Consider the following 14,051-nt stretch of genomic DNA (forward strand, 5'->3'; position numbering starts at 1 on the left):
ATTAAAATAAACAATTTTATTTTAGTTTGGTATTAATAAATTTTATATAGAAACAAATTAGTGTATTAGTCAATATTATATGGAACCTTAATTTCAATTAACCAAATTTTATAAAATTACTTCTCCATTAGAATTACAACATGAAATGTAAAATAACAAAGTTATGGTCAGAGTACATATATGATAATTTTATAATTTTAGTAACAGCGAGGAAGTTACTTTTGTTTGCAATGAATGGGGTATTTCGTTTTTAATTACTTAAATAGTAACCTCGTCCCACTTCTATGTACGGTTTACTACCCATTAATGTTGAATGAGAGAATAAAATTTTAACGAAAACATTTATAAGGAAAATAAAGCATTTACCAGAAGTGCCAGACCAACAACCTACGTAACTACGTACCTTAGAAACATATAAATTTCACCAGTAAAAGACACTGCAGACAATAACGTTTTCGTATTTATAGCAAATTGATTACAAATTACTTATAGCCATTGGTCGATATTAACTCATCATTTCAACAAGAAAATCATGAATACTGTGATTTCACGTGTAAATGTATTCAGTGGCATACCTGTATCACTTATTTTTCGTGGGAATGGGTGGTATTTCACCTTTAACAAAATATGAAAGTACTTGATGGGTTGGGGTATGTTTGAACCCCACTTTACCACAACCCCCTATAAAAATTAATTATGAAAATATTTACATTGGTGGAATAATGAAATAACTTACACACACAAACACACAGACATATATACAGACACACAGACAGACAGATATTTATGTAATTAGAGCTGTATCTACGAAGAATTGAATCGCGAGGTCAGGAAATACCCTAAATATGACGTCACACTGTGGGAATCCTATCCGCATCCATTGTCCGCTTCAGTCAAAATCGGTCCAGGAACGATTTGTGCGGACGAGTGTAAGTGTGCGGAAGCGGAGACGGCTAGGTCTGTTTGCACGCATTGATTTCAATACAATCGAATTTAACTGACGACGGATAACGGGTGCGGGAGCGGAAGCGGAAGGAAAAAACGGATAAATGTGATCGCGGCCTTACACACTGCAAAACAATAATAACCTTGATTTAGTGAAACAAGCTATAATGGCCTTCACGTAGCCTCAGATCCCAATGTTTTGATATGCAAATGACCGTAGTTATTTATAGGCGAAATAACGTGCATTCAAACGACACAGAGATTTTTAAAAAGTGGAATTAAGTCAACTTCGTGCATTTTATATGATGATTTGTATATAAAACCTGTTGGGGTTTGGGTTTGTTTTCATGTAAATGCAAAGAAAACAAATATCGAATAGGAAATAAACGTAACATTTGCAAAAAACTTTGGGTCTAAATAATTGAACAGGATAATAGTATGTGTTAACAAGTGGAAGTATGTGTTATGTAAACAACGCATGATGTTCTCACCAATGTGGGTGTAACGAAATGGTTTCATCACATTCGTGAGTGTTGGCACAGATAGTAGAACAGAAATCTATGCTGACTATAGACATCATCACCGGCGCATGCTCGCCGGTCACTTAGTCCACCGATTGTTCCCCCAGTATTGTACACGATGTTCGCCGTCCACATACAAAGCCTGGCGGTGAAACCCCAGATATCCATCTTTACACTGTCCACAAAACGAGGGAAGTGGACGATACTGATATCAATACTGAACATACTCCAATTCTGTACGCGAAAGTCGTGTAAGAATGTATCTAGCGGGAGATCGAAAACCGTGGCAACCTCGTCGGGGTTAGGCCTGGCCTGGAACCAGCTTGGTATGACGGCAACCACAGGGAACACGATGTAACCCGGCCTCACGATATTGGGAAACAGAACCGCTAGAACTGTGACGTCACGTCTCAGCAGACCAATCTCTTCCTCGGCTTCTCTGATGGCAGTGTCCACTTCGTCGACGTCAGAGTCATCCCTAAGGCCGCCAGGGAGCGCTACACTTCCGGTGTGAGTTCTCAGCTTGTGTGAGCGCACTGTGAGCAAGATTCGCCATTGCTGGTTCTTGAGAAAGATTGGCACCAACACACTGGCTCTTTTCAAATGAGGATATAGACTGTCAGAGGGTATATTAACGGCACCGTTACGAATGTCGTATCTGTGGAATCGCTGTCGAATATCTGTGATATCGTCTACTTCGCGACCAGCCTCTGATGACGTCATCTGTGAAGAACACGCAAACAGACACGTCATTGGGAAGCACGGACATGTTCTATATATAATGTTCATCATGTTTAGCACTGAGCAAAATTAATTTGAATATGTACATATTCCTCCTGGAACACAAATTAAATATAATTCTGATTAATATCAAACTACATATAATTACAATGCACTCCTTGGATATTTTTTTTTAAAGTATATAGACCTATATTTAAAAATTTACAATTTCTTCTTTTGTTTCTTCTTAGCCCAAAAATGTCGATAGTGTCGGAGGTGGGGCCCTGAATCAGTATGTTACAGATAATGTTGAACATAAATAACATTAAATATATATATAATACATAATGAGTATTGTTAGACTAAATATGTTCAGATTGATTGTACATTTTTCCATAGAAAGAGGGAGGGAGAGATAGAAGTGGGAGAGAGAGAGAGAGAGAGAGAGAGAGAGAGAGAGAGAGAGAGAGAGAGAGAGAGAGAGGGGGGGGGGAGAGAGAGAGAGAGAGAGGGAGGGAGGAGAGAGAGGGTGGGGGAGGGAGAGAGAGAGAGAGAGAGAGAGAGAGAGAGAGAGAGAGAGAGAGAGAGAGAGGAGATATGAAGTAAAATAGGACAGCAAGACAGTTTTAACATTTAAAAAATTTCTATCATTGTTATCTTATTATGTTTGTTCACATGTTAATAGACCACAATACGTGGCACAACTCATTTATACTGTTCGTGTATTTATTAATACACTGATTTGATTTGATTTGTTTTTATGAACGCCCATAACAGTCTAACGCAAATCATACAAAGACATCTTATATTGAACTTATTGTACATCAAATATATTTTAACATCATGCACATCAATTTATATAGCAAGTGTTGAAACCCTCTTATATTGCCGCACGCTAAACCCTTTTCAACAGCATGCGTATAGCCTAAAGGTACAAAGTTTAAAGTTTGCTAAACATTTGTTTTTGTGTAACGACACCACTAAAGCACATTGATTTATTAAACATCGGCTATTGGATGTCATACATTCGGTAATTTGGACATATAGTCTTAGAGAGGAAAAAAAAGAAAGAAAGAAATGTTTCATTTAACGACGTATTCAACACATTTTATTTACGGTTATATGGCGTCAGACATATGGTTAAGGACCACATAGATTTTGAGAGGAAACCCGCTGTCGCCACTACATGGGCTACTCTTTCCGATTAGCAGCTAGGGATTTTTTATTTGCGCTTCCCACAGGCAGGATAGCACAAACCATGTCCTTTGTTGAACCAGTTATGGATCACTGGTCGATGCAAGTGGTTTAACATCTACCCATTGAGCCTTGCGGAGCACTCACTCAGGGTTAGGAGTAGGTATCTGGATTAAAAATCCCATGCCTCGACTGGGATCCGAACCCAGTACCTACCAGCCTGTAGACCGATGGCCTAACCACAACGCCACCGAGGCCGGTATCTTAGAGAGGAAACATGCTACATGTTTGCACTGCCTGGAACGAGAAACAGCCCAATAGGCCCACCGATGGTATATACAAAGATTCCGTATATTAAAACACACTAAACCTATTTGACATCATACTTACCAATGTAGTATATACCAATACCTTATATATCATCCCACGATAACCTAGTTTATTTTAACCTACTGTGACACTGAACTTTGGTGTTAATCTGATGTAAAGATACCGCTCACAGATCTGACTTTTACTTATTTGATCGTATTTCAAATACTGTAATCCGTAACCTTTAGCGAACATGTTATTGTGGATCTATATTTTTAATGTTTAAATTACTATATTGACAAACACATTGTTTACTAACAAAACATTTAGAAGATGTTCAGAGGGACATTTGACATCAATTACTCCCAACAGGGCTGTTCCAAATAATTGTCAAGTAACTAAGTGAAAACGTTTGTTTTGTTTAATGACACAACTAGAGCCTATTGATAAATTAATCATCAGCTATTAGATGTCAAAACATTTAGTCATTCTGACACACAGTCTTCAGATGAAACCCGCTACATTTTCCCCCATTAGCAGCAGAAAGGGATCTTGTATATGTACTTTAGTCTTCAGATGAAACTCGCTACATTTTCCTCATTTGCAGCAGCAAGGGATCTTTTATATGTACTTTTCCACGACCTTTGATGTACCTGTTATGAGTCACTAGTAGGTTCGCAAAACCCCCAACACAAACCCAAGCAGAGGATGGATCCTTCTACCCAAACACCTGAAGCGGTTGTGATATGTCCCGTCCATTGTCGAACCTTTTTTCAAACTAATAAATTTGATAAAATCATACATACATACATACATACATACATTCATACAATATATAGATATTCATACATACATACATACATACATGCATACATGCATGCATACATACATGCATACATACATGCATGCATGCATACATACATACATACATATATGTCTGGTTAGGTAGCTCAGAATGCATCGTGGTTAGTCAGCAATTTGCGAGCGATTAGGTGCCATAGGTTCAAGTCCCAGCAACGGCATGGGACAATTTGTGAGGCCAGAAAGGATTTAATTGTCCCCTGTGCCAGTGCGTTAATATGTATGTATGTAACAGTCAACCTCGACATACATACAATATATAGATATTCATACATCAATACATACTAGCCAGTGCCAGGTCTGCCCACTGTTTCGTGCACGTAAGCGGGAGACCCCATGCATATGGTTGAGTTAAATAACTTCCTTTTTATGGAAGCTTCGATAGCTCAGAGCGTATCGTGGTTAGTCTTGCAATTTGCGGGCGATTCGGTGCCACAGGTTCGTGTCCCAGCAACGGCATGGGAAAATGTGTGAGGCCAGAAAGGATTTAATTATCCCCTGCGCCAGTGTGTTAATATCTATGTATGTAACAGTCAACCTCGACATACATACAATATATAGATATTCATACATGCATACATACATGCATACATGCATACATGCATACATACATGCATACATGCATACATACATACATACATACATACATACATACATACATACATACATGCATACATACATACATACATATATACATACGTACATACATACATACTTACATGCATACATGCATACATTCATACATACATACATACATACATACATCCCCTGCGCCAGTGCGTTAATATCTGTGTATGTAATAGTCAACCTCGACATACATACAATATATAGATATTCATACATCAATACATACATACATTCATACATACATACATACATTCATACATACATACATACATACATACATACATTCATACATATATACATAGTGTGGGTTGCCCTCTCCACCCCAATCCCCACCCATCACCCCAACCTAATATGACATCCAGGCTATGCCAGTGTTGTCAAGGTGAGACGAGAAATGAAAGAAATGATTGACGTCTCCTCATCACACTGCTTTTAATCAGCGGTTTTGACGCGTGGGCGCTGGAACATACAGGTTATATACGCTCTGCACACCATGAAGTCTTCTTATGTTAACTTCCACAAGTATACAAGTTGCACCAGTGGCTGAATAGTAAATCACCCAAATAGGTGCATCGTGAAGGATTAAGGGGAAAAAAAACCCACAGGGAACAAAATTATAACATTTGTTATACATGGCTTGTTTGCTAGAGGACATATTTTCAATGAAATAAACACAAACTGTATAATTTTATTCTACATGTGGTAATTATTGAAAACAAACTCCTCCCCTCAACCTCCAAAAACATAAAATAGACACCTCCCCCAAACACCCACCCACCCATCCCAAAAAACCCACAATAATAATAATAATAATAATAATTTTTTTACAAAAGAGATTAAAACACAACAGTAGTGGTGCTACTACTAAATGCCTATCCCCATAAAATACAATAACCAAAATGAAACGAAACAACAACCTCCCCATTCCCTCACCCCTAAATATAACTAAGATGCATTTCAAGACAAGATTTTTAATGTTGATAGAACTAAACAAAGGCACTTTAATGTTCTATTATCAGTGAAACAGTCTGCATTTTACGCGTAGTGTATTTACATCAAGTGAATGACGTATGCGAATTGTCCATCGTCACAAACGCGCTTTCATGTTCTGGCACAAATGATGGAAAGTAAATACAAACTCGCCAAAGATGTCATCATCTGCTTCGTTCGACTGTGTTAAAAGACGAACACGTTTCTTAACATTAAACAACACATAAGCGATGTACACACATACTGTGGCAGTTAAACCCCAGACATCCACATGTTTATCACCAACGACACTGGGGAAAACATAAATATGAATCTCATGTCCAAACGGATTCCAAGTGTGGCTTTTATTGGAACCGTGAAGAAATTGTTCAAGAGGAAGGTCAAAAACAGTCTCCACTTCATCACTGTTGAGCTTGGGAACAAAGTCTCTGTTTATAACGCCAACTACAGGGAAAACGACGTTCCCGGGACTAACAAAAGAAGGGTGTAGAACGGCAACGACTTTGATGTCTTGTCTCAAAAGACCAACTTCCTCCTCGGCTCCCCGAAGTGCAGTGCTAACTTCATCTGCATCTGATTGGTCGCTAACCCCACCAGGGAATGCCACACTTCCTGTGTGGTTTTTCAGCTTGCGGGAGCGAATGGTTAGCAACACACGCCATTGACCCGTCTTAAAAAATATTGGGAATCTACATCTTTTACAGTGCATAGTTCGGACATCTGTGAACAAATATATAAGATTTAGCATTACAATCGCTATGTATGTCCAGCTAAAAATGTCCTGTTGCTGGTAAATTGATTTAATACTATATCCACCGGCAAATGTCCTGATTACTAGTGGAATAGTAATACTAGCTCTAGTTCATTGTTCACTGGGAAAATGTAATTCCTGTAAATGTCGTGATCAATGATAAATTAATGGTGGAATATATATTCTGATTACTGGTGGAATATATATCTTGATTACTGGTGGAATATATATCTTGTTTACTGGTGGAATATATATCTTGTTTACTGGTGGAATATATATTTTGATTACGGGTGGAATATATATCTTGTTTACTGGAGGAATATATATCTTGATTAATGGTGTAATATATAATATAATACGCAAGGCCGTTTAGTGTCCGATCGTTCTGACCGCTTCTCTTCGTTTGATTTGTACTGTCGATCGCCTTCTTTTTAGTTACCCGATGCCGTACTTCACAAGGATCTTTTTACGCTAAGGTCCGGTCGACTACCGTACGAACATCGTGCTAGATTCTGCGTACAAATATGAATTCCATAAATACAACAGCAAAGGATACCGCCATCTTTGTCACTTAGCATAGAAGTGGCCGGTATATATACAATGTACGACGCCCGTGTATATAGACTCGGCTAATACGGGCTGACTATTTATACGGAGGTCGTATGTTTTGGGGCAAAGCGCAGTGTAAGACCACGACACCCCATCTAAAGTTTCCCGTGCTACATCAAGCACGGGTTATTACATCACAATACTAGGATATTGGTAAATGTGATAATGGTAAATATCGTCTGCAGCCTGGTGGATATCCTGTCCATTGGAAAATGTCCTGTTCACGGGTAACTCTTGGCAATTTCCCTCTAGCACATTAATCGAGCACTACAAAGTTTAACTATAGTTAAAGAAATAATGTATGAAAAGAGGCTCTCATGCAGTCTTCACGTCCTAGGCCGTTAAATAATTGTTCACCCACCCTGTCACTTCGATAATAACAATTTCAAACTCCATGCGCAGACAACCACCACCGTTTGAACAATTAAGACGTTCGTTTTTGAAAAAAACAGGAGTGCTAAAAATCGCACTCCTCAAAATGCTTACGAGGGTGGTGGAAATCACACTCCTTAAAATGTTGAGGAGGGCAAAATCGCACTCCTCAAAATAATCAGAATTGGAGGCAAGAGACTGAGAGCAATTGCACCCATGAACATGATTAAGTTTGAGGAGTAATGATTTCTAAATTAAATATCGTAAGAGTTTTTTTGTTTTCAAAATAAATATCCTAATTAACTAATATGATGGTTGTTCTCAAAGATGAAGGAATGGGCCATTGCAGTCTTACAACAAGAAAAAGAAACACCATGAACACAACATTTATTGATTTTTTAAATGTATTATATGCATATCATGTTGCATTAAAATTCCGAATCATGATAATGTTGACTATTTATGAATAAAGAATTGAAACTGATTTGTTTGTGCTTATTCTGTTTTATTTAAAACAAGTACAATAATTTTAGTCTTCATCGCAGAATGGTATGATTTCTCCATGGACACAAACCTGTCAACTGAATGTGAATTGACATTGTAACAACTATGGTATTGTTATTAAGAATTCTAACTGTAAAATGTCTAATAAAACTCTTACAAAAAGTAATGTCAGAAGGCCTATTTGTAAATCATTTACACTAAAAAGAAATTAAAAGTGTAACAACCACATAGCATAGGGTTATCACATTTATCATGATATCATAATATAAATGGTATGTACCTGCAAATTCTCTGTTTTAAAAAAAAAAAAAATGTCGTAACAGAGGAAATGTCAACATCTATTGTTTTCTACCCAAATATATCTTACTGCAATATTTATAAATATATATTTTTACTAGAAATCGGACTCTACCAAGGTCAATGAATGTCCTTGGCTTTAAATTACTTGGCAGTATCGTGAACCAGAAAGTAGAAATGTGCGAATACGTCGCATTGCTAATAACAAAAACAAAACCTGCTTTACTAAATTAGTTTTTTGTTGGTGTACACGTTTACTGTGATATTAACATGTATAAACATTGTACACATCATAGAATTATTGGATAACGCACCTATTATTTTTTCTGTACGTGATCAAAACGACGATAGTGTAAATTAAATTTCGCGAACATGACCTTCTGCATTGTACGAAATTAAACAAAACAAAACCGACGAGATCTTAATAATAAGTGAACTCCTAGCTGATTTAAACCTGAGTGAGTGCTCCGCAAGGCTCAATGGGTAGGTGTAAACCACTTGCACCGACCAGTGATCCATAACTGGTTCAACAAAGGCTATGGTTTGTGCTATCCTGCCTGTGGGAAGCGCAAATAAAAGATCCCTTGCTGCTAATCGGAAGAGTAGCCCATGTAGTGGCGACAGCGGGTTTCCTCTCAAAATCTGTGTGGTCCTTAACCATATGTCTGACGCCATATAACCGTAAATAAAATGTGTTGAGTGCGTCGTTAAATAAAACATTTCGTTCGTTCGTTCCTAGCTGATTGGCTCAGTGTAAAGATAGCCAACCAGTCGTGTTTCAATTTATAAAAAGTATTCTAGGACGTTCATTGTGAACAGAATGGAATGGTTTGTGGCATTGTGGATTGGATTCAATAAACAATTAAAGGGACATACCCTAGTTTCAACCAGTGAAAATTAACACTAAGTTTAGTTAATCTACAGACCTGTAACACATTTGGATAAAGGTAATGCTAAATTTACGTTTCGTTTCTATGGGGCAGATTACAATGGGGCGCCATATTCTCAGTGACGGCTAGTGTTTGGTACAGATAAAGGCGTTCATAAACAATCCGGAACAGTTACCTTTACTCTTCAGTATCGAATACAAACCAGCACTTACTGATACTGTTGAGGAATGCACAGCCTGTAATATTAACGAAATGCACAACACAGTCACTGCGTATTTATGTAAATAGCGTAATAATCACCCCTTGCAATGCAAGGCTACTGTGGGTTCGAAGTCCCTCGTAGGTCACCGTCATGGCCCGATCCGTATTCACCGAAAAGGGAATGTCAAAAGCACGGACAACTTCGGTTACCTTGAAACTATTCAGTGCACTCGGGTCGTCAAACCAAGCGCCTGTTAAGTGGGAAGGTAATGAGACATGCTCTATGAGAATTCTATTTATTTATTTATTTTTATTTTTAATATCCAAATACCTACATTTGTCATGAGGAATGGGGAATGTACTGCCCTAAATGGGAAAGTGCATATAAAACTAATTGGTGCTAATCGGTGTGTGGCTCAGTGCACCGAGGAAAGAGATGTTTGATTAAAATTACCTCATGCATCATATTTTAAACAACGGCTATTTGAGAATAAGAGAGAGAGAGAGAGAGAGAGAGAGAGAGAGAGAGAGAGAGAGAGAGAGAGAGAGAGAGAGAGAGAGAGAGAGAGAGAGAGAGAGAGAGAGAGAGAGAGAGAGAGAGAGAGAGAGAGAGAGAGAGAGAGAGAGAGAGAGAGAGAGAGAGAGAGAGAGAGAGAGAGAGAGAGAGAGAGAGAGAGAGAGAGAGACAGACAGACAGACAGACAGACAGACAGAGAGAATGAATGAGAACGAGAATGAGATAGAGTGGATGAGAATGTAGGGTCTCCACGAGTACTCGAGTACTCGGGCACGGGTCGAGTTTAGCAAGACTCGAGTCCGTTCACAGGACTCGAGTACCCGTGCAAGGTGGAATACAATGATCAACTATAATACACTGGACAATGTAGGACAATAATTTCAGGATTAGATAATCAACGATTTAAGTGACACAATAATTATAAAATCATGCGCTAGTTTCTTTTTTTAAACTGGCCGTCCATCCATCATAACACTAAATATATCAACCGGTTTCTAAATGCAATACAATGACATGATTTGGCATCCATGTTCAGCCCTGGAATTAAAATGCATAATTCTATTTAACTTTATTCTTTAATCTCATCATCATCTAATGTAAGTGTCGGGTACTCGGGTCCGGGCCGAGTTTGACCCTCGAGTACTCGAGTCCAATATTTAGGACTCGTGGAGGCCCTATGAGAATGAGAGCGAGTGAATGAGAATAAGAGGGAGAGAAAGAAAGAAAGAGTGTGAGAGAGAGAGAGACAGAGAGCTTGTTTATTTGTTTTGCTTAATGACACCACTAGAGCACGTTAATTTCTTGATCATCGGCTACTGAATATCAAACATTTGGTAATTTTAATATACAGTATTAGAGAGAAAACCCGCTACATTTTTCATTGGTAGCAAGGGATCGTTTATATGCACCATCCCACAGACAGGATAGCTCCCATTCTTACAATTGTAGGGTGAACTTTTATTTGAAAATGTCCGGTTGTTTATGATATTATATATTGTATTTGGGGGTTTTGTGGAAAATAATATGCACTTTTTAAAAAAGGAAGTAAATTTGTATAAGAAAAATAGGTTTATTGGTTATTTGTGGTATAAAACTTCTGAAGGGAAAAATAAGAAACTAATTTTGTTCGACATGCATAATCCGTATAAGTACACGTAGTCCTTGCTGCGTAATGGATAAAGCGAATGTTTGGTGTACGCCACACCAAATGTACGAACGTGCCCTGAGAAGTCTCATCAAGAAAATGTAAGTGCAGAAAGTATGGTAAACTCTGGGGACGAATATACAAAGTTCTCTTAAACGAGACAGATCCTAGTTTTAAAACACTACGGAATATTTCTCGTTATTAGCACTCGGGTTTGTTGTGGGGTGTTTTTTGTTTTGTTTTGTTTTGGGTTGTTGTTGTTGTTGTTGTTGTTGTTTTTTTTTGTGTTTTTTTGGGGGGGGTGATAACTGAAATAATACATTACTTATATTTTATTGTTTAGATTATCCATTTCGTACATTGGAAGTGTTTCTGTTCATCCTGCAATAAGTTCAGCCAGCAAACGTTTCGCTAATGTTCGCGAACTATTTGATTGGTTCCCGAAGTGGTAAGTGCGTGCGTGCGTGCGTGCGTGCGTGCGTGCGTGCATGTGTGTATATAGGTATTTATCGGATAAAGTCTGATATATAGAGGCTATTTCATGTGGATTTTCGAATACGATTTTGATGTCAACGAGTGACGTGTGAAAAGCATATTTTCACGAATTGTGAAGGAAATTCGCCATGAATCTAATGCAAATAATGCAAATAAAAGACTAACAGATTTACTCATATTTAGGTATTTTTGTGGTTTTCAAACAGACTGTCCTGAATTTGTTTGTCATTGTAAGATGGTTTCGACTACTAGAGCCTTGTTAACGACTAAAATATCAGACACACATACAAATACTCTCTCCCCCCCCCCCCCCCCCCCCCCCTCTCTCTCTCTCTCTCTCTCTCTCTCTCTCTCTCTCTCTCTCTCTCTCTCTCTCTCTCTCTCTCTCTCTCTCTCTCTCTCTCTATCTTTCTCTGCGTGTGTGTGTGTGTATATATGTATGTATGTATGTATGTATGTATATATAGATTTACCTAGCACCGAGGTGTTACACAGATTTATTTAGCATAGTGCAGAAGCTGGCTAATTCAGTCCAGTGGGCAACAAATATAAATGTATATATATATATATATATATATATGTGTGTGTGTGTGTGTGTGTGTGTGTGTGTATGTGTATGTGTGTGTGTATGTGTGTGTGTGTGTGTCTGTGCGTGTGTGTGTGTGTATGTATGTGCGTGTGTGTGTGTGGGGGGTCATTATCAGATAAAGTCTGATACATAGAGGCTATTTCATGTGGCTATTCGAAAAGCATACCATGAAATGGTCTATTTATTAAATACAATAACATCTTTCCTAGTTTTTCACAATATCGCTTTTGGTTTTTTGTTTATGTCTAGGGGCGGGACGTAGCCCAGTGGTAGAGCGTTCGCTTGATGAGTGGTCGGTCTGGGATCGATCTCCGTCGGTGGGCCCATTGGGCTATTTCTTGTTCCAGCCAGTGCACCACGACTAGTATGTCAAAGGCCGTGGTATGTGTTATCCTGTCTGTGGGATGGTGCATATAAAAGAACCTTTGCTGCTAATCGTAAAGAGTAGCCCATGAAGTGGCGACAGCGGGTTTCCTCTCTCAATATCTGTGTGGTCCTTAACCATATGTCCGACGCCATATAACCGTAAATAAAATGTGTTCAGTGCGTCGTTAAATAAAACATTTCCTTCTGTTAATGTCTTTCGCTGATCCTATTGAAAACACGTCACACCATGATATATTTCTTCCGGTTGAACTTTTGTTGAAAATTAATTTGACCATGGTATTTTACAAAGAAATACAAATAAAAAGTATCTTTATTTAATTAATAATTACTTAATAATACTGCTGTGCAAACATACTTGACAAAATGATCCTCCCACAAATACAAAACAAATGGAACGGTAAGTTTGAAAACGTACACTTAACGACAGAACATTGTGTCATCATTATTTAGCTTTGTATTCAATTAGTTTTAGATGTTTTATCGTAATTGCTAATTGCACTTCATATCCAAGTACAATTGTTTAAATTAGGTGGGGGGATTTTTCTTTCTTCTTTTCTTTTTTAAATACAAGTAGATGCATTGGTAATTTACATACAGTCGAGACTGGTCTTACGGTCACCTGTATTTAAAATATATGTACATTATGTATGTATTGATGTATCATTATATATATATATAGTGTATGTACATCGAGGTTCACTATTGCATACATAGATATTAACGCACTGGCGCAGTGGATAATTAAATCCTTTCGGGTCTCACAAATTGTTCCATGCCGTTGCTGGGACTCGAACCTATGGCACCAAATCTCTCGCAACTTGCAGGCTCGCATGCAACTCACCTTCACCGAATTCACACAAAAAAAATCTTCTTTTTTTTTTCTTTTTTTTTCTTTTTTTTGAACATTGCACTACAGCACCTTGCACACTCTAAATTGGTCTGCCTCTTTTGTCGGCGGGCTGGTTTCACATTACAGGGTTGTATTTTGTCAATATTCGTGTCACCAGCACGTGACACTGAGCTCGGTGCAGGCACACAGCCTTTGAATAATGAGAATAATGGTGTATTCTTTTAAAGGTGCTCTATTACAAAAAAAATAAAAAATAAAATAAAAATAAACCAACCAAC

The 14,051-nt window shown here is 38.0% G+C and overlaps 1 protein-coding gene across 3 annotated transcripts; it reads right to left on the reverse strand.

Annotated features, from left to right (window-relative positions):
- Nucleotides 1-1,262: 1,262 nt before the first annotated feature.
- Nucleotides 1,263-9,945, reverse strand: LOC121389046 (uncharacterized Nudix hydrolase NudL-like). 3 transcript variants are annotated; one of them, XM_041520659.1, is made up of 2 exons: nucleotides 9,891-9,945; nucleotides 1,263-2,189 (listed from the first exon to the last, which is right to left on the reverse strand). In XM_041520659.1, the coding sequence occupies exons 1-2, from the start codon at nucleotides 9,942-9,944 to the stop codon at nucleotides 1,464-1,466; spliced, it is 780 nt and encodes a 259-aa protein (XP_041376593.1). In that variant the 5' UTR covers nucleotide 9,945; the 3' UTR covers nucleotides 1,263-1,463. The 3 variants fall into 3 exon arrangements, with proteins under 3 accessions (XP_041376593.1, XP_041376594.1, XP_041376595.1); XM_041520660.1 differs by having other exon boundaries at nucleotides 9,803-9,944; XM_041520661.1 differs by having other exon boundaries at nucleotides 9,766-9,944.
- Between the last annotated feature and the right edge of the window lie 4,106 nt (nucleotides 9,946-14,051).

This window comes from Gigantopelta aegis, chromosome 14 (genome assembly GCF_016097555.1).
Source record: "Gigantopelta aegis isolate Gae_Host chromosome 14, Gae_host_genome, whole genome shotgun sequence".
In the NCBI taxonomy this organism is placed as follows: Eukaryota; Metazoa; Mollusca; class Gastropoda; order Neomphalida; family Peltospiridae; genus Gigantopelta; species Gigantopelta aegis.